Below are 26,873 nucleotides of genomic sequence, written 5' to 3'. Positions count from 1 at the left end.
AGCACAGAGCCTGATTCAGGACTCAAACCCACAAACTATGAGATCGTGACCTGAGCCAAAGTAGGAAAACTAGGAAGCTTAACGGACTAAGCCACTCAGGGGCCCGTTGGCTCCACATTTTAAATAAGTAATCTGTGATAGTGGTCAGAAATGCTATTTCATAAAGGAAAACAAGGAATAAATCTTTAAAAGTATTTTAATTCACATAACCTCTTGAGATCCATAACATACTGTTTAAGTTTTCTGTGTAAGAGTGCATTCCTAAATAAGTAGACCCAAGGCAACCACTGGCAAAAGGGTTAAGAGTAATTTCATTTTAAAATAAATGCCAAAAATAAACTTTACAAAATAACTTTATCAACGTGAATCATTTTAAAAAGAAATATAAGACGACATACACATTATATTCTCATTAACTGACAGGAGCACACCTCTACAAACAAATTAATACAAGGGCAAATACATAACTTTATACAAATAGATCTACACAGCAAATAACAAGCTACAGATTCGCTTGCCATTTCTGGACACCAAAATCTTCACATAAATATACTGGCAGATACAGCAAAATCAATATGAAGAAATACATACATGCATATATGCATAAACACCATAACCCAAAGTGACATGTAGATATACACAGGTGCTTATATACATATACATAAACATGTAGTCCAGTCAGAAATAACCCAGACATAAAACAAATGGTGATCTACAAAACACTCAATAATATTGTACTTTTCATTGCTGGTGAAAACAGTTCACAATGAAATTGAGTTTAACATAATGCTCATGCCTTAAATAACAGAAACAGAAAAAGAAACCAGACTCTAAAGCCATTTCTACCGACACTGAGTTTCTCATAAAAATGTAATAGCAGAGAGGACGGGGACTCCTATCCTAACTAGAATAAAGATAATTTGCTAAATGAGACCACTGAAAGTGAACAGAGAAACGTTATGTAAAATGAGCTAAATTCTTTTCACTTTGAAGGCCCGGCTAGAGATTTGCTGCTGCTCTGCTTCACGACTTGGAGAGGCAAAACTAAAAAAGCTGTTGCTGGGTTCAGGTGCTGTGGGAGAACCCACAAAAAATGGTCTGAACTGAAAATCTCCATCTCCACCACCCCGACTTCGAACTGGTGTACTGTCCAAAGGAAACTTGGAGTTGTTCCCTAGGGAAAAAAATAAGGGAAAAACTTAAGCATCCATTTGCTTATAGATCTTTAGGTGCAAAAAGACAAAATTCATTTAATAATATTGGAACAGAACTTAAATCCTATGGGACAATAAAATATAAACTTAACCGATAAAGAAAAGGGCTATGATGGCTCCCAGTTCCTCCCCCACCCACGGTATTTACTATACCTTCTGCTGCGATGCAGTTTCCAATAGCTATGACCTCATCAGCAAAAGTAATCTGACACAATGAGGTATGTTTTTAGTAAAGCTCCAACTTACACTTCACAATTTTGTTATCTATGTAATCTACTCCAAAGGAATATTTTGTGTGTGTGTGTGTGTGTGTGTGTGTGTGTGTGTGTGTGTGTAAAACCTTTTGTCCCAGGTTCTTTAAGAATAATTTTATTTATTTAATATTTTTGAGAGAGAGAGTGTACACTAGCAAGGGTGTACAGAGGAAGAGGGAGAGAGAGACTCTTAAGAAAAACTGGCACATACTTATGGTCCAAGATTAGAATAACATTAAGAAAAATCAGACAGTAGATCTGATTAAATAAACATTTAACAACTTCCACTGATCCATTCTTTAGCTTCCATAAGTTTTAAAGGGAATATGTAACTAAAAGAGAATGCTGACTCTACACCTACTTTAAACCATCAGTTGTACAAAGAGGTAAAATTAAAAAGGAAAGTGTGCATAAAAAGTGGAACAGGAAAGAACTAGTGAATATAAAAAATAAATAAATGTGGATTGTAATAAGAAAAAATATCTACAATGTTAATATGCAATTACATTTTTACTGACTTAATTATAATTATGATCAACTTAAATTTAAGCAAAAACTTGTTTTTTTTCAATTCTTGTCTAATATTCTTCATCTTATTACTTCCTGCCTTTTCTAGGACATCTCTTTCCCCACTAAATATCTTTCCTCAGCCTGTAATTCAAAAAACATGTATTTAGGAAAATCAAGCACATGAAACTTCACTTTTTTATATTCCAAAAATAATTTATACTAATAGCACAGCAAAAATCTATTGGATTCTGTTATATCAAGAATAGTACAAAGGGGAGAACTCAGGAATAGACAGGAGTTTCATCGCATCTGCCAAGGCACCTAACAAGCGGAAAAGAACTGGTATCTTCCTAGATTGTGCACTTTCAGAAGGTAGGTATCCTATCTGCATAATCCTTATATTCTCATTGCCTAGAATGTCTAGCAGACTAGCACATGAAGTATGTTTGATAAATATTTGAAGAATGAATAAACAAAAGCAAACCAACAATAACTTAAGAACTGCATGATCGGTATTGCCATGTGAAAGAAAATGAAACACGGGCTTCTTGAGGATAGGAAATGGTTGGAGTGGGCTCTGAAGGTAGTTCCGTAACCTTGACTTATTTACTTAAACTTTCTGTGACTCAGTTTTCTCATCTGTAAAACAGGGATAATAACTACCTCATAGAGTTTTAAAAATAAAATGAATACATGTAAAATTATAACAGTACTAGTACTTAGTAAGGAATCAAAAACTGACAGCTAATATTATTATTACTAACTGTAAGGAAATAACTTTTCACTTAAAATATCAATTTGCAAACTTATTTTGAAGATATTTACTCTCTACGATGAAGATGTAACTTAACCACAAGCAAATAAAAATAAATAAAAGCACAGGTGTACATGTTGAAACTAGATGAAGAACCCGGAGCCTACCATCACTCTAGACCTTTGGAGTCTCCACTGACCGCCTGGAACTGTGCAGACAATAATGCGAAAGATTTAAAGAACAGTTATTAGATATTATATGTGCTTTCTTACCTAATGAAAAGCCAAAAACACCAGATTGTGCAATCATGGAGGGTTCAAGGGTACTTTCTTGGTTAGCAATAGTGATGTTTCTCAGCCTAAGGCTATCATACAGGCCTTGGAGCTTTTGATACTGACGATTTCGCTCCATGAGTTTCTCAGAGATGTCACTGAACTTTTTCTTATATTCTTCTAGCACTTTCTTCATGGAAGTGACTTCTCCCTTCATAGAAGTCAATTCTACATCCTTACTCTGTATTTGCTGAGTATATATCTTCTCCATCTGTTTCAGATGGCCCTCAGCCTTGCTGAAATTGTATTCTTGATAGAGACGCTCCTGATGTACCTGTCCCAAGAGAGAGGAAAAAAAAGATTTTTAAGGTAATAAGCACAAAGTTATATACTATAAAACTTTACACATGCAAAAAAAATTATTTATACCAGGGTGTTATTAAGTTTAACATTTAGATCCAGGTTAAGAAGGAATCTAGATGTACAATTAGATGGTTACTATAGAAAATAATACAGGCTGTCACTAAATGCATAGAAAAAACTCTGGAGGAATATTCTCAAACTGTTACCATTATACCAACAAAAGAACTATTTGTCTAACCCCAAAAAGTGACATGTAGTCTTAATGTTTCTAAGAAACATAAATTTCATATTTAAAGTAATCATAGTGCAGAGAACAGATTATAAGACAGCCTCCAATTATCCCTGCCTTCCTGTTCTTAGATCCTCCCCTACCATGTAGACAGAAACTGTGACTGGAATAAAGGAAAAATGACTGGGTGCTGCTTCATAAGTACATTACATAAGACTTTAAACATAAAACTACACACACCTTTCACAAAAACTAACTCAAATTGGATCACAGAACCAATGTATACATAAAACTATAAGATTCCTATAAGATAACAGAGGAGAAAATCAAAATGATCTTAAGTTTTAGGGTGACTTTTTAGATGCAACAGTAGAAGGCAAAATCCATGCTTTCACAGAATTGAGAAGCTAGACTTCATTTGAGTTAAAAATTTCTACTCAGCAAAAGACAATGTCAAGAGAATGAAAAGACAAGCCAAAGACTGAGAGAAATATTTGTAAAAGAAATCTGGGGGCACCTGGGTGGCTGTCAGTTAAGTATCAGACTTCAGCTCAGGTCATGATCTCATGGTTTGTAAGTTCGAGCCCCCTTCAGATCCCTGGTCTCCCTCTCTCTCGATCCTCCCCTGCTTACTCTTTCTCTCTCAAATATAAATACAAATATTTTTTTAAAGCCTTATCTGGGGCACCTGGGTGCTCAGTCCATTAAGTGCTCAATTTCGTTTCAGGTCATTATCTCACAGTTCATGAGTTCAAGTCCCGCATTGGGTTCTGTGCTGACAGCTCAGAGCCTAGAGCCTGCTTTGGATTCTGTGTCTCCCTCTTTCTTTCCTCTCCCCTGCTCATGATTCTCTTTGTCTCTCAAAAATAAACATTAAAAAGTAAAAAAAAAAAAACATATCTGATAAAAGTCTGTCTTCTAAAACAAAGAACTCATAGAACTCAATAATAAAACAAATAACCCAATTTAAAAACCAGTCACAAACCTTAATAGGTTTTCACCAAAGAAGATACACATATGTAAAATAAGCATATGAAAAGATATTCCATATCATGTCATCAGGGAAATGCAAATTAAAACAACAATGAGATACCACTACACCCCTATTAGAATGGCCCAAATCCAGAAAACCAATAACTCCAAATACTAGCAAGGATATGGAGTAAAAGGAACTCTCCTTCACTGCTGGTAGGAATGCAAAATGTTAGAGCCATTTTGGAAGACAGATTGGCAGTTTCTTATAAAATCAAACATACTCTAATGATACAATCCAGAAATCATGCTCTTTGGTATTTATTCAAAGGAACTGAAAACATGTCTTACACACAAATGCTTATACAGCTGTATTCATTATTACCAAAACTTGTAAGCAACCAAACTGTCCTTCAGTAAGTGAATGGATAAACTGAGGTACATCTAACAACAGAATATTAACATTAAAAGGATATGAACTATCAAGCCATGAAAAAACAGGGGAAACTTAAATGCATATTACTAAGTTAAAGAAGCCAACCAAATAAACTATAAACTGTATAATTCCAAATATCTGACAGTCTGAAAAAGGCACATCTATGTAAACAGTAAAAGGATCAGTAATTGCCAGGGGTTAGGGGAAAGGAGGGATAAGTAATGCACAGAGGACTTTTAGAGCCATGAAACTACTCTGGATACCATCATCATGCATACATATCATTACACATTTGTCCAAATTCACAGAATGTATAGCACAGAGAGAACCCTAATATAAACTTTGAACTTTATAATAGTGATATATCAATGTAGGTCCATCATTTGGAACAAATGTACCATCCTGTTTGCAGGTGTTGATAATGGAGGAGACTATACACGTATGGGAGACAAAAGATACATGGGAAATCTTTGCACCTTCCTCTTAATTTTGCTATAAACCTAAAACTGCTTTAAATATAAAATCCCTTTAAGTGCTCGCTTCGGCAGCACATATACTAAAATTGGAATGATACAGAGAAGATCAGCATGGCCCCTGTGCAAGGTTGACACGCAAATCTGTGAAGCATTCCATATAAAAAAAAATTAATAACAACAAAATAAGGCCCTCAGTTTCGCGTTCCACTAGGAAGTGAATGCTGCCAGCATGAGCTTGGAAGCAAATCGTTCCCCAGCTCTTGAGACTGCAGCTCCTGTCAACACTTTCATTATAGTTTTGAGAACCTGAACAGAGTCTATGCCTGAACTCTTGATCTATACAGAGATAATAAATATATGTTGTTTTAAACCACTAAATTTATTGATTAAGCCATTAAATTTGTTACAGACACAAATTTTAGCTTATTGTTAGATTCACTATCCTTTAAATATGAGCTCACCATTAAAACACTTTTTTAATTTGCCCACTCAATATAGTGTGATGTAACTCCAAGTTACAAGTACAAGTTACAAGTCTGGGCTACCAGTCCCTTCTATGTAGTTCCACAGCACTCTGTACTGTCCTTACACTGTACACATTACAAATATATTGTAAATGTCCGGGTTTTTTTTTTTTTTAAATCTTTATTACCACTAAACCATAGCCTCCATGAAACTCCTGTATTTGTTTCCTGAAAATATTTGTTGAATACCTAAATAAGAAAAAAAATTTATTTTTGGCTACCTTACTCACTCATTCACTGGTTTCCACCATATCTGAAAAGATGAAAACAATAACACATATTCATGTTCAATCAACACTATGCCCCAAATAGGAAGCCACTTTAAGATACAGTCTCTATTCATTGAGTCAATAAATATTTACTGAAACTTAAGACTAGTGACTATGATGGTCACTCAGGACCCAGAGATAGAGTATCAAAACTTGACATAAAGAACTCTCCCAACTAGAAGACGTGAACAAGTATGTAGGTAATTACTATACCACACAAATAATACAATAAAAGTAAACATAAGATACAGGAGCATATAAGAGGGATGCCTGACCCAGGAAAATATAATGAAAGGATTAATTTGTTGACAAGCAAAATCTTTAAAAAGCATAATTATAAATGTATGTGCGGGATAACAATATACTCAAGGACATGATTAAAGTTCTCCACAGGAATGTCTAAGGTGCCAAAACCAAAAATCATAAGAATGTGAACTTGATAGGAAGTATGTTCATCACACTGATTTAATAAACTAGAAAAAAATTATGATACATTTCTATCATGTCAAAAAAAACCAAGACTAATAAAAAGATAAGTGAAAAAGAAAATATCTTGCAACACCTGAGTTAAGTATATATAGAGAATTCTTGGGGTGCCTAGGTGGCTCAGTCAGTTGGGCATCTGACTTCAGCTCAGGACATGATCTCACATTTTGTGAGTTCAAGCCCCACGTCAGGCTCTGTGCTAACAGCTCAGAGCCTGGAACCTGCTTCACATATTGTGCTGCCTCTCTCTCTACCCCTCCCCTGCTCATGCAATGTCTCTCTCTCTCTCTCTTAAAAATGAATAAACATTAAAAAAGAGAGAGAGAATTTTTACACATCAATAGGGAAAAAACCTACAGCAACTGAAATACACAAACTACACCAGGTAATTCATAAAAGAAAAATACATGAAAAAATACAAGAAAATGTTTTCAGCTAAAAGTCATCTAAGAAATGCATATTTAAATAAGATCCTACTTGGGGTGCCTGGGTGGCTCAGTCGGTTAAGTATCTGACTTCGGCTCAGGTCAGGATCTCACAGTCCGTGGGTTCCAGCCCCACGTCGGGCTCTGTGCTGACAGCTCAGAGCCTGGAGCCTGCTAGGATTCTGTGTCTCCCTCTCTCTCTGCCCCTCCCCTACTCCCTCTCTGCTCTGTCTCTCAAAATGAAATAAAGACATTAAAAAAACATTTTAAAAAAAGATCCTACTTTACTCATTATCTAATTGGTGAGTATCAAGTATGAAGAACCAAAGAGGGAGAGGGAGGGAGGCAAATCATGAGAGACTCTTGAATACTGAAAACAAACTGAGGGCTGAAGGGGGAGGGGGAAAGAGGAAAGGGGGTGATGGACATGGAGGGCAATTGTGGGGAAGAGCACTGGGTGTTATATGGAAACCAACTTAACAATAAACTATATAATAAAAAAGTATGAAGAAGAACCAAGCACCCTCATACACTTAAAGGACACAAAATGATACGGCCTAACTGGAGGACAATTTTTAAATACGTAATTGGTGAGCACCTGGCTGATTCAGTCGCTAGAGCATGCAACTCTTGATCTCGAGGTTGTGAGTTTAAGCCCCCCGTTGAGTAGAAAGATTACTTAAAAATAAAATCTTTTATAAGTTAATTAATTAATTAACTGCAATTTTTAAAACATTGAAATGTGTTCATCCACTTTTAGGAATTTAATGTTAACAAATAACTAAATACGTGAATTTGATAAGAATGCTCATCACAACATTTTTTTTATAGCCTGGAAATAACTTATGATACAATACAGCTATTAAAATTATGATTATAAAATAGCTTATTTAAAAATACTAAAATATTTGTAGTAATCATAATACACTGTCAGCTTTACTTACATTATCCTACTTTTGGACAAAATATATATTTATATATAAAACATATTTATGCACAGAAAAAGTCCAGTAATACGCAAACAAAAATATCAACAATGATCTCTGAGTTATGGAATTATGGGTCATTTTTTTTCCTTCCTTTTGTATTTCTAAAAATAAACATATTACTTTTTAAAAAAATTTTAATGTTTATTAATTTTTGAGAGAGACCGAGACAGAGCATGAGCAGGGGAGCGGCAGAGAGAGGGAGACACAGAATCTGAAGCAGGCTCCAGGCTCCCAGCTCTTAGCACAGAGCCAACATGGGGCTCAAGCGAACAAACCACTAAATCATGACCTGAGCCAAAGTCGGACGCCTAACCGACTGAGCCACTGAGGTGCCCCTGAACATATTACTTTTGAAAACAAAATTTATTGAAAGTTCTCTATATATTCATAAAAAATAAATACAAACACAAAGAAGGAAAACATTAGAAACTCCACATGCCTGAAATCATACTCTCCAGCCTAAGCACTAACCTGGTATGTCCAGAAGGCCAGAGCACGGGAGCTAATGTCCAGCACAATCTCTGGACGAAGCCCTGCCAATACCATGGCTTTATACTCCTCTGATGGACTGAGTTCCGTGCGGACGATGTCTAGCTTTCCAGAAAGGGTACTGTTGCAGGCAGGGCAGATAGCTGGTGAGCGACTAAACTCCCCACTGCCATGCTGATCACAGAAGATGTGAGAGCAGGCAGTGACCCATGCATAACCTGAGAGTTTGACGCGACACTTGCGATAATTACAAAGCAGCATGTCTTCACACAAAGACATAACAGAAAGTGAGGTCTCCAGATGCTGAAAAGAATCCTAATAAGGGGGAAATGAAAAGCTCAAATAAGTCAACTTTTAGTGAAAATGTAATAAATAATAAGTAAACAAAGCATGTTTTCATCTTATTGCAATAAAATAATATACTTTAATGTTTTTTGTAATTATAATCAATATATTACATTGATTTCAGTCACTCAACAATATTAACTGTGTCCCTTTGTGTCAACCTCTAGAAAGCCCATGTGAAAAACTTTTAAAGAAAGACACAAGTGGTCCAAATCTAACTAAAGCCAAAAATAATACATACATGGAAAATAAACTTTAGGAACATTTACAAATAAGTAAAAATTAATTATGCCCTTTGCCATTCCTCAATACTTAAATATAAAAGCCAAATTTATTACCATCCATCATTTGCCAGCATATGTTAGTATCACTTCTCACAGGGTGGGAATAAGTCCAGACACTGATTTCAACCATTCTTTAGAGCAAAGTGTTTAAGTTACATTTTTAGGTTATTTCATAATATATTGATTTCTCAGATTCTTAAAAAAATTTTTTTTTATGTTTATTTAATTTTGAGAGACAGAGACAGCACGACCAGGGGAGGGTCAGAGAGAGAAGATACAGAATCTGACGCAGGCTCCGGGCTTTGGGCTAGTTGTCGGCAGAGCCTGACGCGGGGCGCGAACCCACAAACCTGAGCCGAAGCCAGACGCTTAACCGACTGAGCCACCCAGACGCCCCCGGTTTCTCAGATTCTTTACCAGTATTGCATTAACTGAAAAGCCGCTGGTAATCTGATGGCATTAAATGGAAAATCATTTAATTCGTCCAACCAAATAACCATTATGAAACCTGAACAACTGTATAAAAGCTGCTTTATTTTATCATCAAACAATTCACCTACTAATATAAATATTATTGAATGCTATACTTGCAATTTTTTTTAATGTAAAACTAAATAAATACTCAAGTTACTCTTCAACATAGCGTCCACTCTCACTGAAGTTTTACTAACCCAAACCGGACTGCAATATTCTGGATATACCAAAATCATATATTGTATGAATATTGCGCCACATCAATTATACACCAAGGAAAAATGTTCACATTTATCAACCGATAAATTCTGCCACGAAGGTTGCCTCAGTCACAGGGGTCGACGAGGACACTCCGACACCCCTATCCGCTGAGGTACTCTGGCACCTTGCAGCCGGAGACGTGAGGCGTACTTTACCTCCAGCGGAGTTAACAGGAAGAGAGGAAGGAGAAAAGCTGGGATGTTTTAAAGCTGAAAGCCTTCTCAGGCAAAGCGAAGGGTGCAGCTAATTCCAAATTTTCCCTGACTGGGGGAAAGGGCCAATTTAGCGAGTTGTCCGAGTTACCGAGGGCTAAGCTTTTGAGAATTAAACTCACGGAAACTTCACTCTAGAGTTCTTGGCCTGCTTTCTGCGCTGTATTCTAGGAAAATATAACAATAATAGTACAAATAAAATATCTAACCTGACGCGCCCAGAAAAAGCGCGGGAAAACGCCGTCGCCGCCACAATTCCACAACTACACTAGCGAGGCCTCGCCCTGCGTCTGAGAGCGCATGCGCACACAGTTGCCCCGGAGCCTGCTGGGTATGGGCACAGGGCTTCAGGCCTCTTAGGATCCTGGGACCCGCCAGGCTGTGGAACCCAGACTTGGGCACCTGCTCCCTGCCCAGGCGCGTATCAGGCGCTTGTGGGTGCGGACCTCACGGAGTGTGGTCTAGGTTTCCTGCTTGGGAGCCCCGTGGATACAGTCATTGTGTGCCCTTCACTGCCCTCAACTGACTTAAGGGTAACATCCTAGCTATCCTAGGTGTAACAGTTGAGGGCAGTGTCTCCCGATTTAAGAGCAGGGAGCGGGGGAGGGGCAGTTGAGAAGCTAACAGGACATCTGAGTACACAGGGGTGTTTGCCTAGGAACACTTGGGGAGGACCGGCTGGGCAGCACAAACTTGCGAAGTTAGGAAAAGTCCCGGAAGTGTGATGCCCGTAATAGGATAGCTATCGCCTCGATGTTCTGCATCAGCCATTTTGTATCATTTGATATAGACCTCTTTCTAGCGTTTACACATCCTCTATATACATTAAAAAATATTTTTCTTTGGTTTATAATCTGTGCTACAAACATTCATTACAGCACCTAAAATGAAGCAAGAGGATCAGGTGTCACGGCTTTTCTGAGGCGATCTGCCTGTGTGCGCTCCTGGACCTACTTTTAACTGTTTACATGTTTATGCCTGTTTTACCCTGATGATGTCACCTATCAATTTCTGTTCTGTGTAACCTGTGTGTTTTTATGTTCAAACTACAGGAGTCTATTGGAATTCATATTAGAAACTAAGCTCCGGGGGGCTGGGTGGCTCAGTCATTTAAGCAGCCAGCTTCGGCTCAGGTCCTGATGTCACGGTTTGTGGGTTGTAGCCCCGGGTGGGGCTCTGTGCTGACAGCTAGCTCAGAGCCTGGAGCCTGCTTCTGGTTCTGTGTCTCCCTCTCGCTCTCGGACCCTCCCTTGCTCGTGCTGTCTCTCTGTCTCTCAAAAATAAATAAAAAACCATTAAAAAGAAAAAAGAGGGGGCGCCTGGGTGGCTCAGTCGGTTAAGCCAGCTTCGGCTCAGGTCAGATCTCACATTCGTGGGTTCGAGCCCCGCGTCAGGCTCTGTGCTGACAGCTAATTCAGAGCCTGGAGCCTGCTTCCAGTTCTGTGTCTCCTTCTCTCTCTGCCCCTCCCCCTCTCATGCTCTGTCTCTCTCTGTATCAAAAATAAATAAAACATTAAAAAAATTAAAAAAAAAAAAACTAAGGTCAAGAAGGCTTGAGGGGTCCTCCGAATATAAGCCTTAATGCTGTCTTTTGCACCTGTCCACATAATGTGACCCCAGCCACCTGTCCATATGTGCAGTAACAAACACTACATAATGAACACCAAAGCCCTGTAAACCCCTTTATGAGTTGTAAATCTCTAATACTAACCCTTTCTTCTTCAAACAAAAACCTATCCTAATCACACAACTTTTGGCTAGTTTTCTGTCTACTTGCAACTTGTTCACAGTAATCAGAACGGGTCATCTTGGCCTTTGCATACATTTCCTAAAATGTCTTTTGAGAGTTTAGAGTGGTAACTTAATTCTAGTGGTACAAATTGGATCCAAACAAAAGTGGGCGTTCCTGTGTAAACCCCTAACATCTATTTTGCGTATCTGAGCCTTTTATGCATTTTCTGATTTGAACTATGCCAAATACAGTAAAACAAAAGGGTAGAATCTAGTTTAAAGTTAGAAAACACAAAGCATTTAAATTCAACCAATTTTGTGATCTAATTTACCTCCATACTGCAACATGATCTCTTCCTTCTGCTTCATCATGTCCAGATTCCCCAAACCTTAGTGTTCCCCACACGATTTTCCTTCTAAAATCAGATTCAAATTTCCAACCCATTTGGCTGAAAGACTATAAGAATAACATACATATTGTGTGTCTGTGTGTGTGTATACTTTTTTTTTTTGCCAACACATTTTTCCGCATAGAATAAAAGGGGGCAGGAGGCTACAAAGACTCAACATCCCAGTAATCTGGAACACAATGAACGGAACTAACCTGCTTCTTAGTGGCAATGTGTCCTCTTCTGATATGGCAAACCCTCTACTGCCTTCACTGGCTCCTTTCTAGAGTGCTTCTGGGGATGAGATTACTGAAACCAATCAATCCTGAGATGCAGAGACTCATCCTCCAAGAAGAAATTTTTAAAATATTGATTTTTATTTTTAATATCAAGCATACAAAAAATGTGAAGAATGACCATGATGCAGCTTTAATAAACTGAAATCTTTCTCACATTTGATGTTTTTTTTAATGAAGTAACATATTACAAATAGAACTGAAGCCTGTCCATTTTCCTCTCATCTCTCCAGAGGTAAACAAATTTTGGTATTATTCACATGCATGTTTTTATACTTTTAGTATATATGTATATATCAATATTGTTTTGCAGGTCCTAAAACTACTAAACCTTACTACAGCATGTATCACTTTGCCATTTTATTAACTGTTTTTGAGATGTAGTCAAGTTGATATACATATCTTGCACTAAATCATTTTAACAGCCAAATACTAAAAATTTACCACACTTTATCCTTTCTTCTAATGGTCATTCCTTCCAGGTTTTTATAATTAAAAACAATACTTCAATAAACTTTCTGTACATGTCTCCTTGAATACGCATGCCAAGAATCCCTATATAACGCAATACCCAGAGGGTGGATTCATATATAATCAACTTTAAATAAATTTCACTACCACCAGCGAAGATGAGGCACACTGCTTCAAACTCAGCAACATATGCTCAAGTGTCATTTTTTGGTCTGGTTTTCATTTTTGCACTTATGATGGCAGTAAAATGGCATCTCTATGTTTTAACATGCAATTCTTTGATTACTCCTGAGATAAAGCATCTTTTCAGGTGACTGACTACTCAGAGATCATCATGTGTGAATTAGTCATATCCTTCGATCATTTCTAGATTTATATGGAGTCCTTTGTTGATTATATGGCATGCACACCTAAGTCTGAATTTTAATGTACACAAATTTATCAATCTTTCCTTTTTTGTATTGTCTATTCCAATGTCATCATATTCCTTGTTTTTCTATAGGGTTAGTTTTGCTTTTCATTTATAGATCTTTAATCCACTCTTCCTAATATAAGGATCTGGATAAACTTTATATAATTTGTGCTTACACATCATTTATACCATTTAATTACAGGTTATCCTGATGTTTCAAAAATGATTTTTTGGGGGCACCTGGGTGGCTCAGTCAGTGGAGCATCCAACTTCGGCTCAAGTCATGATCTCATGGTTTGTGGGTTTGAGCCCCGCATCAGGCTCTGGGCTGACAGCTAGCTCAGGGCCTGGAGCCTGTCTTCGGATTCTGTATTTCTCTCTCTCTCTGACCCTCCCCTGCCCATGCAGTCTCTCTCTCAAAAATAAATAAAACATTTTTTAAATGATTTTTTTATCATAAAGTTTGATATTGATCTTGTGTAGGTATTCTAAGTACCTATCAGCTCCACTGAGTATTTATATACCACATTTCTCTAAAAATTTCAAGACAGTCATTTCCCCTATTATTATTCAATCTTAGAATGTTACCATGATCTATTCCAAAACTAATTTGATAGTTATATTCATTTTAATAGAAGAATCTTAATCTACTTTTTAAATTTTTTTAACATTTTTATTTATTATTGAAAGAGAGAGAGAGAGCATGAGAGGAGCAGATAGAGGAGGAGACACAGAATCTGAAGGGGACCTCAGGCTCTGAGCTGTCAGCAGAGCCCCACGCGGAGTGGAACTCACAAACCACAAGATCATGACCCGAGCCTAAGCTGAACGCTTAACCAACTGAGCCACTGAGGAACCCCTGGAAGAATCTTAAAAAATAGGTTTCAAATTCTAACAGAAGTTAGTATAGTGACATACCATTTGTATAATTCTAGTATGGGTATTAAATCTCATTTCAAAATATAGGGATATGTACCAGACTTCCAATATCTGAATTTGTATGTTGTATCCCTTACAAGGAAAATAAACGCTCAGGGATATAAATATACTATGTAGGGCAAAATATTTTCTAAAGTATAATTTAGCCAAAACAACTGAAGGTATTTCAACATTAAATATAAAACAGAAATAATGAGTTCTTAACCATACCTGAGCACTTTATAAAACTTAAATCAATGATAAATATCCAATTAAGGCTATAAATAAAATGCTCATAATAAAATATGGCCTATTAAATATCAGTAAGTTTTAGGGGTACCGGGGTGGTTCAGTTGGTTAAGCCTTCGACTCACTTTGGTCCAAGTCATATCTCATGGTTCATGAGTTCAAGCCCCACATTAGGCTCTGTACTGTCAGCACAGAGCCCGCTTTGGATCCTCTGTCTCCCTCTCTCTACCCCTTCCCTGCTTGTTGTCTCTCTCTCTCAAAATAAATAAATATACTATAAATAAATACAGAAATAATACCTATAAATATTTTTTTCATCAGAGTCAAAATTTAAGTCCCAATTATTTTCTGTCAATGAATATCTTGCCAAAATGCCATTTAAAAGGGTGCCATTTTCCAGAAACTTTAAAAAAAAAAATCTAATGGAGGTTTCACTTCACATATTTTTGAGTATCTAGTCTAGGCCAGGTGTTACAGATAAGGAAGGTTTCCTGCTTTCATGGAGTTTACAATCTAGCAAAGAATTAAAGAATCATAAAAGGAAATATTTTACTATAATTTTCTTGTATTTCTTTAAAAAAATTTTTTTAAATGTTTATTTTTGAGAGAGACAGAGACACAGCATGAACAGGGGAGGGGCAGAGAGAGAGGGAGACACAAAATCTAAAGCAGGCTCCAGGCTCTCAGCTGTCAGCACAGTGCCAGATGCAGGGCTTGAAGTCACAAACTGTGAGATCATGACCTGAGTCGAAGTTGGACGCTTAAATGACTGAGCCACCCAGGCACCCCGAAGAAGACATTTTTAATACTAACCTAAAATGTGTAAATAACCACTCAGTAGAAAATTGATCAGTAGAAACTCATCAGTAGAAAACTGATTAAACTACTTAAAATATAAACATGAATGACCTCAGAGTATAATATTTCAGAAACTCTCAGTTTACTAGACCATTTTCTTTCATAGCCCTAGGTCAATGCAAATACCATTGCAGCCAAAGGATTCTTGATAAACTATATACTTATGTTTTAATATTTATTTATTTTTCAATCATAGGTACATTTTCTTAACCTCGCATCACCACCTGCTTTGTAACTGTTTGACTCCGCAAAAATCAGAAGACACTAACGGACAGCCAACCCATCCCCTTGGTGCCCTGAGTGAAGACAAGTCAGTTTACGTATATGATGGACTAAAATCCCACTACCTAAGGCTCCAAGCAGTGAGAGGAACAGCCATCAAAATGTATCTCCAACCATTTTAATAAATGTTTTAAGAAACATTTATAAAGATACCAAGTCACTTCTTTTTTTCAAGTCACTCTTAATAGGAATCACTATATCTAAATATTTAAAAAGATAGTTAAGAGCTAAATGAACCATTAAGTATCATCTGCTCCAACTAAAAGACAAAATGAGGAATAGGATGTTATATAAATAAATCGGTGCCAAAACAAGATCAATCAACTGAAGAAAATGTTATTGGAACAATTACAGAAGATACATACTATTGTCCTTATTACCATGCTTTGCCTAATTCTAGAACTAAATTAGTCTTTGTGTGCTGGAGATAAAGATGTCAGAAACCACCAGATAGTATAGTCTTAAGATAAATATGCACATGGACTTTGATGATAAAAAAGCTAATATCTAGGGGCAACTGGGTGGCTCAGTAGGTTAAGGGTCTGACTCTGGCTCAGGTCATGATCTCAGGGTTCGTGGGTTTGAGCCCCACATCAGGCTCTGTGCTGTCAACTCAGAGCCTAGAGCCTGCTTCAGATTCTGTGTCTCCTGCGTTCTGTGCCCCTTCCCTGCTGGTACTCTTGTCTCTGTCTCAATAATAAATAAACATTTTTAAAAAATGTTTTAAGTAGTACCTATTGAGCAATCATTACATGCTTAAGCAGCGTCCTAAGACCACAAATTTATTATCTAATCTTCAAAGTGAAGTGCGATTCTTTTGAATCTAGCACTATCATTCTCATCTTCTAAGATACTAAGACACTGAGATGTGAAGAAACTTGCCAAGGTTACATAGCTGTTAAGGGACAAAGGATTGGGTTAAACTCAGTCTGACTCCAGAATTCATGCATAACTATTATACTGTGCTACCTCTCAATAGCTTCGACTTTCTAAAAAATTAAATTTGTAGCAACTTAGCAGTTGGCCATGAAGCAACTAAGTTGTATTTTCAAAGATTCATATGTATGTCAAAGCTTCTCAATTTCAACATAAACCTTACCACAAAAGAAAAATGTTGTCATCATCTGTTGTAGATCTAGGACTTACAACACCCAAGAATTCCAAGCTGGGAAAGAAGTCAGACTCAGATCTAGTTTCGGTCTTCTGAAATGTCATTGCTGCAAAAAGACATAGCCAGAGCTAAAAACGATTTCAAGTACTAATGTTACTTTGAATTATTTCCATTTCCTGTGTTTCTCCCTCAGATATACCCCATTCTGGGCTGAAGCAATGCAGGCCCAGATAAAAGGAATAGAAGCCTGTTCTATACAGGTTTAAATAACATAATATATGAATATAATACAGTCAGAAAACACAGATTAACAGGATCACCCTTAGAACCTAATTCTAGAAACAATAATCCCTAGTATTTGAGTATATCCTTCCAGATAATTTCTGAAGTAAACATAAGTATATGAAAATATTTAAGCATAAAAGGGATTATGCACACTGCTCTATACTTTGTTTTTAACTTAATGTATCTTGAACAGCCTTCCATTTCAAAAAAGATAAACCTGTATCATAACTTTAAGTGACTATATAGAGTTGCATTTTATGATCTTGACAAAATTGATTGAACCAACTCTGAAATTCTCTTAATCTTTTACATATATTAATAAAACAGTGATTAGTTAAAAACTGCCAAGTGAAGTGGGTGATAGAATTATACCACTTATCAGGGCTTTTTCTGTAGTGTTTGAATACTTAGGTTAAGGATTCTTGACTCTGGTTCTTTCTATCTCAAGAAAATATGACAAAAGATCACAGCACAACCAAGGGCTGTAGTGTCAGATCTGTAATTCAGAATTGCCTGGGACGGGGGGCTAGACCCCAGCCAGAATTCCAAGAAGCAGAATTCACCTCCAGGTGTTTGCCCTCGCTTTGGTCTGCTCAGAGCACGTGTTTAATCAGGGAGATCAGCTGAAACACGGACTTAACATGCATCTCATCATGGCAAACTGTAAGTGACTGATGAAGGGCAACCACCACAGGCTCCTCATCTCGAAACTACGAGAACACTCTTACAGTTAGAACTAAGGCTTTTTCAAACTACCGAATTCCAGCCACGAAGGACACGGAGCCCCCAAACTCAGTAGATGATTAGAAATCCAAATGAAGTAAAAATACTTTTCTTTTACACTTACCTCTGGTATCAAGTGAATCAGCTTCTATCTAGGAATTAGTTGAACCACACGACCTACCAACTACCTGAGGATCCATCCTTCCAAATGCATCATCTCTGGAAAATAAGAGTAAATAATAAAGATTATGATTATGGGACTTGAACGCATCCAGCCTACTCCTCCCAAGCCATAGCCCTATAGCCTCAAGGAAAATTAACCTCAAGGAAAACCTCATTCTTCATATCAATTTCCAATCAGTAATATAAATTGACCCATCTATTTGGAGAATGTCATGAAATGTCCAAACTCAGTATCACATTAGGGCAGGACTTATTACGCAAGCTCATCTTCTTGCATAAATTTAAAAGTTTGGGTAAAACTATAAAATAAGTCTCACCAAACTCTTAAAGGTTACAGGTCAAGAGTCTCACGATAAGAGAACAGTATGAAAAAGGAAGGAGCCATGAGCTGGCTGCAACCAGCGCTTTGCAGCTATGGGAACAATTCAGTGAGATGGGGCATAAATGGCATGGGTTACTGCCAACCTTTCCAAGTCCACAGGGTGTGTGACTAGAGAAAATACATGTAACCAGTCATTAGATTCACAGAATCCTTGAAGGAAGGAAGGAAAGAAGGAAGGAAATGGAGAGAGGGAGAAAGGGAAGGAAGAAAGGAAGAGGCACCTGAGTGGCTGAGTTGGTTAAGTGTCTGACTTTGGCTCAGGTCATAATCTCAGTTTGTGAGTTCGAGCCCTGTGTCAGGCTCTGTGCTGGCAGCTGGAGCCTACTTTGGATTCTGTGTTTCCCTCTTTCTCTGCCCTTCCCCTGTCATACTCTCTCTCTTTATTTCTCTCTCAAAAATAAACAACAAAAAAACGTTTTAATAACAAAAGGGACACCTGGGTGGCTCAGTAGGTTAAGCATCTGACTTCAGCTCAGGTCATGATCTCACTGTTTGTAAGTTTGAGCCCCATATCAGGCTCTGTGCTGTCAGCTCAGAGCCTGGAGCCTGCTTTGGATTCTGTGTCTCCATCTCTCTCTTTACTTCCCCTGCTCATACTGTCTCTCAAAAAGTAAATAAATGATAAAAACATTTAAAAAAAGAAAAAAAGAAGGAAGAAGCCAGTAACTTATAAGATAAAGTAATCTTGGCCCATGGCTGACTCAGTAAAACATGCAGCTTGATCTCAAAGTTAAATGTTCAAGCATTATGGGCATGGAGCATACTTTAAAAAAAAAATGAGAAGGTAACCCAAAATAGGTAACGTTTCTTTCAAAGCATGTTTCGATTTCATTTCAGAGAATACTAATTGTATTTAACATTTACTTTTGGTAAAAATTTATCACAATAAAGAAAACTTTCCTGATATAGCAAAATTGAATTAGCATCATTTAGAGCCCAAGGCAGCCACAAGATGGCAATATAAGAAAAAGCATAATTTCCTCTTCCTATTTCTTCAGTATAATCTAACCTTGAGGTTAAACAGCCTAGACACAAAGTTTATCACTGCAGGCAACCTTCAGACTATTCCCTATTCACCAAATTATTAACTAGAAAGTTTCCTGTATTATATTTAATGATAATTTAAAATTTACTAACTAAAAATATTATACTTTTATCATGTTCCTCTTTATACAGCAATGTGAAGACTTAAAAATCCATAACCTCAGATGCAATCTACTTAGAAAGATAGATGAAAATTAATGCCCATGGGAAGTACCAGAAAGTGGCATAGCATCCAATGTTAAGAATAAAAATCATTGGTCACAGAAGTCTTCATGAAGAAAAAAAGTTATAGATCTTGAATGAGCCTTAAAATTGCACTTAAAATAATACCATATTGTATATTTCAAAGTTGCTAAGAGAGATCTTAAAAAGTTCTCATCACAGGGTGCCTGGGCGACTCAGTTAAACATCCAGCTCTTGATTTTGGCTCAGGTCACGATCACACAGTTCGTGAGTTCGAGCCTAGCACTGGGCTCTGCAGACAGCATAGAGCCTTATTTGAGAGTCTCCCTCTCTCTGTCCCTTCCCCATTCACACTCTCTTTGTCTCTCTCAAAATAAACTTAAACAATTTTAAATAAAGGGGCGGGCGCCTGGGTGGTTTAGTTGATTAAGCATCTGACTTCAGCTCAAGCCATAATACCACAGTTTGTGCTTTCAAGCCCCACACGGAGCTCTGTGTTGACAGCTCAGAGCCTGGAGCCTGCTTCAGATGGTCTTTCTCTCTCAAAAATAAAATAAAAATTAAATAAAAATTCTCAAGAAAAAATTTGCACTATCCAATAGGTAACACTACATACTGTCATTAAATTTTAAATTAAATTCCTCAGTCACATTTTAGTTGCTCAATAGCCACATTTGACTAATGGCTACCATGCTGGACAATACAAATATACAACATTTCCACCATGCAAAGTTCTGTTGGATAGCAGTGTCTTAAAGGATGGGTATGACTAAAATAAGCTGACAGAAAGGGAAATACTAGCTACCATTCTTAAAAATCCTATTATCTGGGGGCACCGGGGTAGCTCAGTAGGTGAAACATCCAATTCTTGATTTTGGCTCAGTACATGATCTCAGGGTTCCTGGGTTCAAGCCCCATGTGGGGCTCCACACTGATAATGCTTGGGATTCTCACTCTCTGCCCATCCCCCTCCCCTCTTGTGCACACGCAGGCACACACTTTCTCAAAACAAACTTTTTTTTTAATGTTTATTCATTTGTTTTGAGAGAGACAGAGAGAGAGTGCACGTGCCTGCGTATGATCACGAGTGCTGGAGGGGCAGAGAGTGAGAAGAAAAATTCCAAAGCAAGCTCCCCACTGTCAGCACAGAGCCCAACACTGGGCTCGATCCCAAGAACCATGAGAGCATGACCTGAGCCGAAATCAAGAGCCAGATGCTGAACTGACTGAGCAAACAAGGCGCCCCACAAAACAAGCAAGCTTTAAAAAAAAATTCCTATTCTGTCAGAAACTTTAAAAATCATTTCACTCCAGGTGCTTGGGTGGCTCAGTTGGTTAAGCGACTGACTTAGACTCAGGTCATAATTTAATGGTTTATGAGTTCAAGCCCCACATCGGGCTCTGTAGACAGCTCAGAGCCTGAAGCCTGCTTCAGATTCTGTATCTCCCTCTCTCTATATGTCCCCTGGTCATTCTCTGTCTCTCTCTCTCAAAAATAAATAAATATTTTAAAAAATCATTTCACTCAAACTTTATTATTCCATATTTATAGTTAAATTTGAGGGAGAAATTAAAGTAGCTAGCTATTAAGAGCTAACCTCTGGACATTTGACTTCGGCTCAGGTCATGATCTCAAAGTCCTGAGATCGAGTCCCATGTCAGGCTCTGCAAGATGGTGTGGAGCCTGCTTGGGATTCTCTCTCTGACCCCTCGTACCCCCAGAATAAGTAAATAAACATTTTGTTTTAAAAAAGAACTAGGATTTAAATGCAGTTCTGTCTACTTCACCATGCTACTTCCTACATGAAATAGGAAGCAGAGTTACAGAAGATGGTTGGTTTTGGCATATAATGAGAATGACATACTGGCTCAGCAGGTCAGAAAGAACTTAGATGTTTTAAATACCTGAGAGAGATAATCAGTGCTATTTTACTCCTAATAGTTGAATAATGCTTTAATTAAGGTGTTTTCTGATAAGCAGCATATTAGATTTACTAAGGGAACATAGATACTAAGACACGAAGTACAAGGTTTCTACAGTTTTACCAGGCATTCTACCATATGAAAGCCATTTCATATTTACTAAGCATTTCAGGAACTCAAGTAAATATTTTATAAATACCCCGTGAACTATCAATGACCCCCTCATTTTGTCCTCCGTGAGAAGTAAATGTTTCTAAGTACTGGTGTTCATGGCTAGAATATACATTTTATGTATGTGAACAGATGCTTCATGAAAACCTGATATAAACTACAAACTGATAATATCAAATCATCTGATGCTTCCATTTTAAGATGACAATTGCCACTCAGTATTACTCATTTCCATGCCAATTACTCAATGCCCATGGTGTGTCTAGATTATGGGATACAACAGTAACTTCAAGAACCTATCTTTCTGAGCTAGAAAAGGCACAGATACATGGGACACAGAGAACCCTTTAAGGCCTATCTTAGTCAAAGTGCAAATACTTGCTTTATGATCCCATCAGCCTTTAACCATTCCTACTGAGAACGTCCAAATCCAAGACCACCTGATTATCAGGGAGGCTACAGCAGGTGTGACAGGTGCTTTCACCGCGCCACTTCTGGGCTAAAACATAGGATTTTGAAGACCCAGGCCGTCCTTCCTCCATGGACTCCATCTTCAACCTGAAGAAAAGGAAAATACAAAATTCTGTAGAGGAATTAAATGCTAAACTATCACTCGGCATAGTTTTTTTTTAGAGATAGCTCTATAGAGCACTGCTGTCAGAAAAGATTCCAAGTTTTGTTTCTCGCTCACTGTCAGCTATTTTAACCCAAAATTCCAATTGTTTTAACATCAGCGCAGGTAGAATCCACTCAGCACATATATAAAATAAAAGTGAGAAGCTCAGAAATATAGACTAACCATGCAGCCCATACCAAGAGACACTATGTCACCTGGGTTGCAAATGAAAATATAGTACCTGAGGGCTTTGGATCACAACAGCAGGAAAGAATAACTTGAAATCAGAATACAAAAGGAAGAGGCAGTAAAACTTCTGTTAACTTGATATTTTATCTATTTCATAATACTTTGCCTATCTCCAAATTTATAAAGCCCTTTCTATATAACATGACCTCCTTTCGCAAATACTAGATCATCTCCATCTCATAGGTCTGCAAGCGCGGTTTGGAGACAAAATGGCAGGCACCTTAATGGTGAACATAATGGATTTTGAAGTCAGACAAAACTGGATTGGGAGCTTGACTCCCCCACCTATTTGCAAATTCTCTAAGCCTCAGTTTCCCTTTCTGTAAAATGAAGACAAATACCACCCACCTGTTAGGACTGTTGTGAAGATTAAGTGAGGTAAAATAAACATAAAATACGTTGCACAGTAGCTGACATGCAGCTAAATTTTTTAACATGTTGTTTCTATTATTAAGTGTCCAAGCTCAACCAGCTAGTGAGTAGGAATGGGATATTCTGCCTAAAAGTTTCACTTTCCACAATAATCTTGAAGCCTGGAAAGTCACCCAGATCACTAATAAGGCTGCTTCCAAATCCAAGACACTCCAAATTGGAAAACTAGACGTTTCACAAGTCATGATCTTAGCCTTTCAAGACTTAAAAAAAAAAAAAGAAAGAAAACAGCTTCAGTGGAATTCCCAGAAGCTTTTGTTCTGCATATTTTCATCCCCCAAAAAATTTCCATCTTCCCTAGCTTTATGCTAAAATGAATTTATTCACTCAACGCTATTATTTCAGGAGTATATCCAGTATGCCTTTTGCTAAGTAAATACTGAAAACGTGCTACTTCTGCCCTCGTGAATACAAAACCCATGTGGTCTCTCTGGTTCGTGCTGCCATTCCTTCTCAACCTCAAGGAGGTGTTCACAGCAAAATAAACCATCCCTTACTTAAACTGAAGTGGGCAAAGATCCATAAATTTTTCGCTTACTTCTAGAAGGTACCTAATATTTATTATAATGTCTGGCCTTTGTGTGTTTTGATTTTCAAAAGCGGGGCCTCACCGTGGTGCACGAAGTTACCCAAGGTCACTGGAGGAGTAAACTGTAGGGCTAGAATTTGATTTGGGCTTGTCCTGAGCTAAGGCCCCGGACTTTTTCTTTAGTAGATCTTGGGCTTTTTCAGGCACCCTCACTAGAGTGGTGACATTTAAATTGGGAACTCCTCCGAGGGCTCACTAAAATCATCTAACTTCAGAGTTTGCTGCCTAGGCTCACTAAGAAAGTCACAACGCTCTGCGCAAAGACCGGGGCAAAGACAGCGCTCACTACAGCTCCCACAGACCCAGTGAGGTCCTGGTCCCTACGGACACAAGAGAATTAAAATGTACTAGTCTGAACCTCCTCCCAAGGTCTACCCTCTCACCCAGGGAGATCTAAGTCAAAACAGCATCGGGATAATAACAGTACCTTTCCCTCCAAACAAAACGAATCCAGGCATTTTCCAGGAACACGGGCATTCTGTACATGAAGCAGAGTCCATTGTTTCTGGGTCACCAAGTCTCAGGGAAGGCAGGCCCAGTACTGCAGAGACCCACGTGGAAATAAGCCAGGCAGAGCATTTCACTGCCCTCCCCCAATCTCCACATAGCCGAACGTAATTGCCTTGTGACTCACACACACTCTAATGTTTGTTGGGGGGGGGGGGGGGAGGCCTGCCATGAGGATACAGGGCTCTAATGGAAGAGAAATTAAGAATAATTAGGGAGCAAAATTAAGTGCATACTCACCAGCCCACCACCAAAACGCAGAGACTAAGTCAAGAGACAGGAAGTGGCTTTGAGAAGTGGCCTCAGAGCCTGATTGGCTAATGAGTTAAAAGCAGATTCCCTCCTCCTTTACCTTAAAAGGTGCAGCAATGAGGCAACCCCCCCCCCACCCCTCACCTACTTGTCTCTTTAAAGAACAGTGATGCACATACACTATTTTTAGAATGACCTTTTTAAACCAAGTTTCCTTTTGAGTTCAAGTACTTAACACAAGCAAACATAGGCTAATTCAAGCTATTTATACACAGTCTCCTTTAGATGCCCCTACTATAAACAATTTTGTTCCTTTAGGATAATTTCCTAACCTTTGCAACGTCAATAAGGTTAATTTATGCAAAGTAACAGGTTTCATTACAAACAATCTAGATCCATTCAAATTAGAATTTACCTTCGGGGTGATATTCCAGTTAACAAGCTGAGGGAGTAAAAGATGGGTGTGGTTACGAGTTTAGGCTTTGAAGTAAAATGTAGCTGTATAAACAAACCTTATTAAAGAAACCCTTAATCTTTGTAGCTTTTCACCAGTTTCTACTACTAGTTCAAAGCCCTTTGTCTTTTGTCAATTCCTCCCAAGTTTATTGTTTCTTTGTGTAAATATATAAAAGCTTCCTCTTCTGGTCACTTCAAGTCTTCATTCTCCTGTGAAGGTTCCCAAGTACTTGTAAAAATTCAATAAAATCTGTGTTTTTCTCCTGTTAATCTGTCTTTTGTCAGTTCAATTTTCAGATCCTGCCAGGGACTCTCAGAAGGTTAAAGAGGAGTGCCTGGGTGACTCAGTCAACAGAGTGTACATGGGTTCAAGCCCCGTGTCAGGCTCTGTGCTGACAGCTAGCTCAAAGCCTTGAGGCTAAGTCTTCAGATAGATTCTGGGTCTCTCTCTCTGACCCTCCCCTGCTCACGCTGTCTCTGTCTCTGTCTCTCTCTCAAAAATAAACAAAAACATTTAAAAAAAAATAAAGAAGGTGCAGGAAAACTTTTTCTTCCTTTAGAGTAGCAAACGAAAATCTCTATTTCAAGGTGCTGCACAAGGATATTCTGGGACATTTCACATAAATTGTGATAGTTTCCAAGATACTTTCTAGCTGCACAATCTAGAATAAATTTCTTAAACTCTCTGAGACTCAATATTCTCCTCTGTACCAGGGGCATAGTAATACCTACCTCCCTACCACGAATATATGAAAGAGTCTAACACAATGACTGGTCATAGTACATGCTCAATTTATGTTCTCCTTCCTTCCTTGCTCATTCCTCATTATTATATAGAGAGGAAATGAAATAGTAACTGCTTGCATGACTTTACTTATAAACTTCTGTTTGTCTACACATCATACAATTCTTTCCAGATACAAGAAGTCAATGGAAATTAGCTTTTGCCAAAAAATTCTGTGATTACAGACCTACATACACCCATACTTTCCTGCTTCTTAAAGTAACAGCATTACATTGCAGATTTCCTTATTCTCCAATGAAAGATACCAGTGGATCATTTTGGAACCCTAGAGAGATGAGTAGGGCTCTCTGAAATCACTGTGGAAAAAAAAAACTACTTTAGTGCTTTGGAATACCAAGATGACATAGAAAGGCAGAAATGGACAGACCCTCTCTCTTTCAAGGGTGGATAGGAAAGGTTACCCAGCCTCTCAAGTGGATTCCAGAAGAAGGGAATGCCCCTCCCCCCAGCTGTTAGTATTTTTGGATAATTCCGGAGGAGAGAGAGGCTTGTTGCTCTTAATAAGGTACTGGGAAACTACAATCTCCCCACCCTCCACACACACTCTAAATTTGGGGAAGAATTCATGTCAGTTACATATCTATAGTTACCAAATGATATAAAGATGATACAGTATCACAGATTTAGCCCATTATCCTCAATTCTTGATGTTACCGTTATAAACAAAAACAAAAACAAAAAGAAAGCAAATAAGTTTCCACCCAAATCACCCTTTTTCAGAAACCTCCTTTCTCAGCTCTCTCTCTAGTCACCTCTGTGGCAGCTACTCTGTCCATCTCTCTTGCTCCACCTAATATTTCTCTTCATCTCTTCCCCACTTCCATTCTCCCATAGGAAACGTCTCACACAAAGTCCTTGACCTTGAGACACTCCTGGTCCCTTTGCCTTAATCACAGCCCCTTACCAGGCTTCTCAGCTGGTTCCTTCCTTCTTCTCTGGACCTATAATTCCTTCCCCTCCACCTTATCCCATCAGTAGCCATACTGATACATCTTCTCTTTCTTTCCCATTGGTCAGGCTCTGCGGGTCATCTGAAACTATGATTTCATTTCCCAAAAGCTGAACAAATTTATGATGCCACAACAATATGAATATTGCTGGTATGTCCCTGGAAAGCA

The 26,873-nt window shown here is 38.0% G+C and overlaps 1 protein-coding gene and 3 non-coding genes across 9 annotated transcripts; 1 reads left to right on the top strand and 3 right to left on the bottom strand.

Moving 5' to 3' along the window:
* Window positions 1-178: 178 nt before the first annotated feature.
* Window positions 179-25,337, bottom strand: CCNB1IP1 (cyclin B1 interacting protein 1). Of its 6 annotated transcripts, none has more exons than XM_029950853.1 (8): window positions 24,163-25,337; window positions 22,290-22,407; window positions 18,088-18,182; window positions 16,944-17,061; window positions 12,574-12,703; window positions 8,645-8,977; window positions 3,005-3,338; window positions 179-1,174 (listed from the first exon to the last, which is right to left on the bottom strand). In XM_029950853.1, exons 6-8 carry the CDS (start codon window positions 8,939-8,941, stop codon window positions 972-974), a joined length of 834 nt encoding a protein of 277 aa, XP_029806713.1. In that variant the 5' UTR covers window positions 8,942-8,977; window positions 12,574-12,703; window positions 16,944-17,061; window positions 18,088-18,182; window positions 22,290-22,407; window positions 24,163-25,337; the 3' UTR covers window positions 179-971. The 6 variants fall into 6 exon arrangements, with proteins under 6 accessions (XP_029806713.1, XP_029806714.1, XP_029806715.1 ...); XM_029950854.1 differs by having other exon boundaries at window positions 12,574-12,667; window positions 24,163-24,936; XM_029950855.1 differs by having other exon boundaries at window positions 12,574-12,652; window positions 24,163-24,936.
* LOC115303093 lies at window positions 5,537-5,643 on the top strand. Its single transcript, XR_003913810.1, has one exon. It is a non-coding gene; the product is annotated as a U6 spliceosomal RNA (small nuclear RNA).
* On the bottom strand, window positions 15,796-15,943 carry LOC115303251. Its single transcript, XR_003913943.1, has one exon. It is a non-coding gene; the product is annotated as a small nucleolar RNA SNORA79 (small nucleolar RNA).
* Window positions 17,827-17,903, bottom strand: LOC115303258. The gene has a single exon (XR_003913950.1). It is a non-coding gene; the product is annotated as a small nucleolar RNA SNORD126 (small nucleolar RNA).
* Window positions 25,338-26,873: the final 1,536 nt, after the last annotated feature.

Source organism: Suricata suricatta, chromosome 9 (genome assembly GCF_006229205.1).
Source record: "Suricata suricatta isolate VVHF042 chromosome 9, meerkat_22Aug2017_6uvM2_HiC, whole genome shotgun sequence".
NCBI lineage: Eukaryota > Metazoa > Chordata > Mammalia > Carnivora > Herpestidae > Suricata > Suricata suricatta.
The sequence above is the reverse complement of the archived record's forward strand: the minus strand, read 5'-3'. Positions and strand labels throughout refer to the sequence as shown.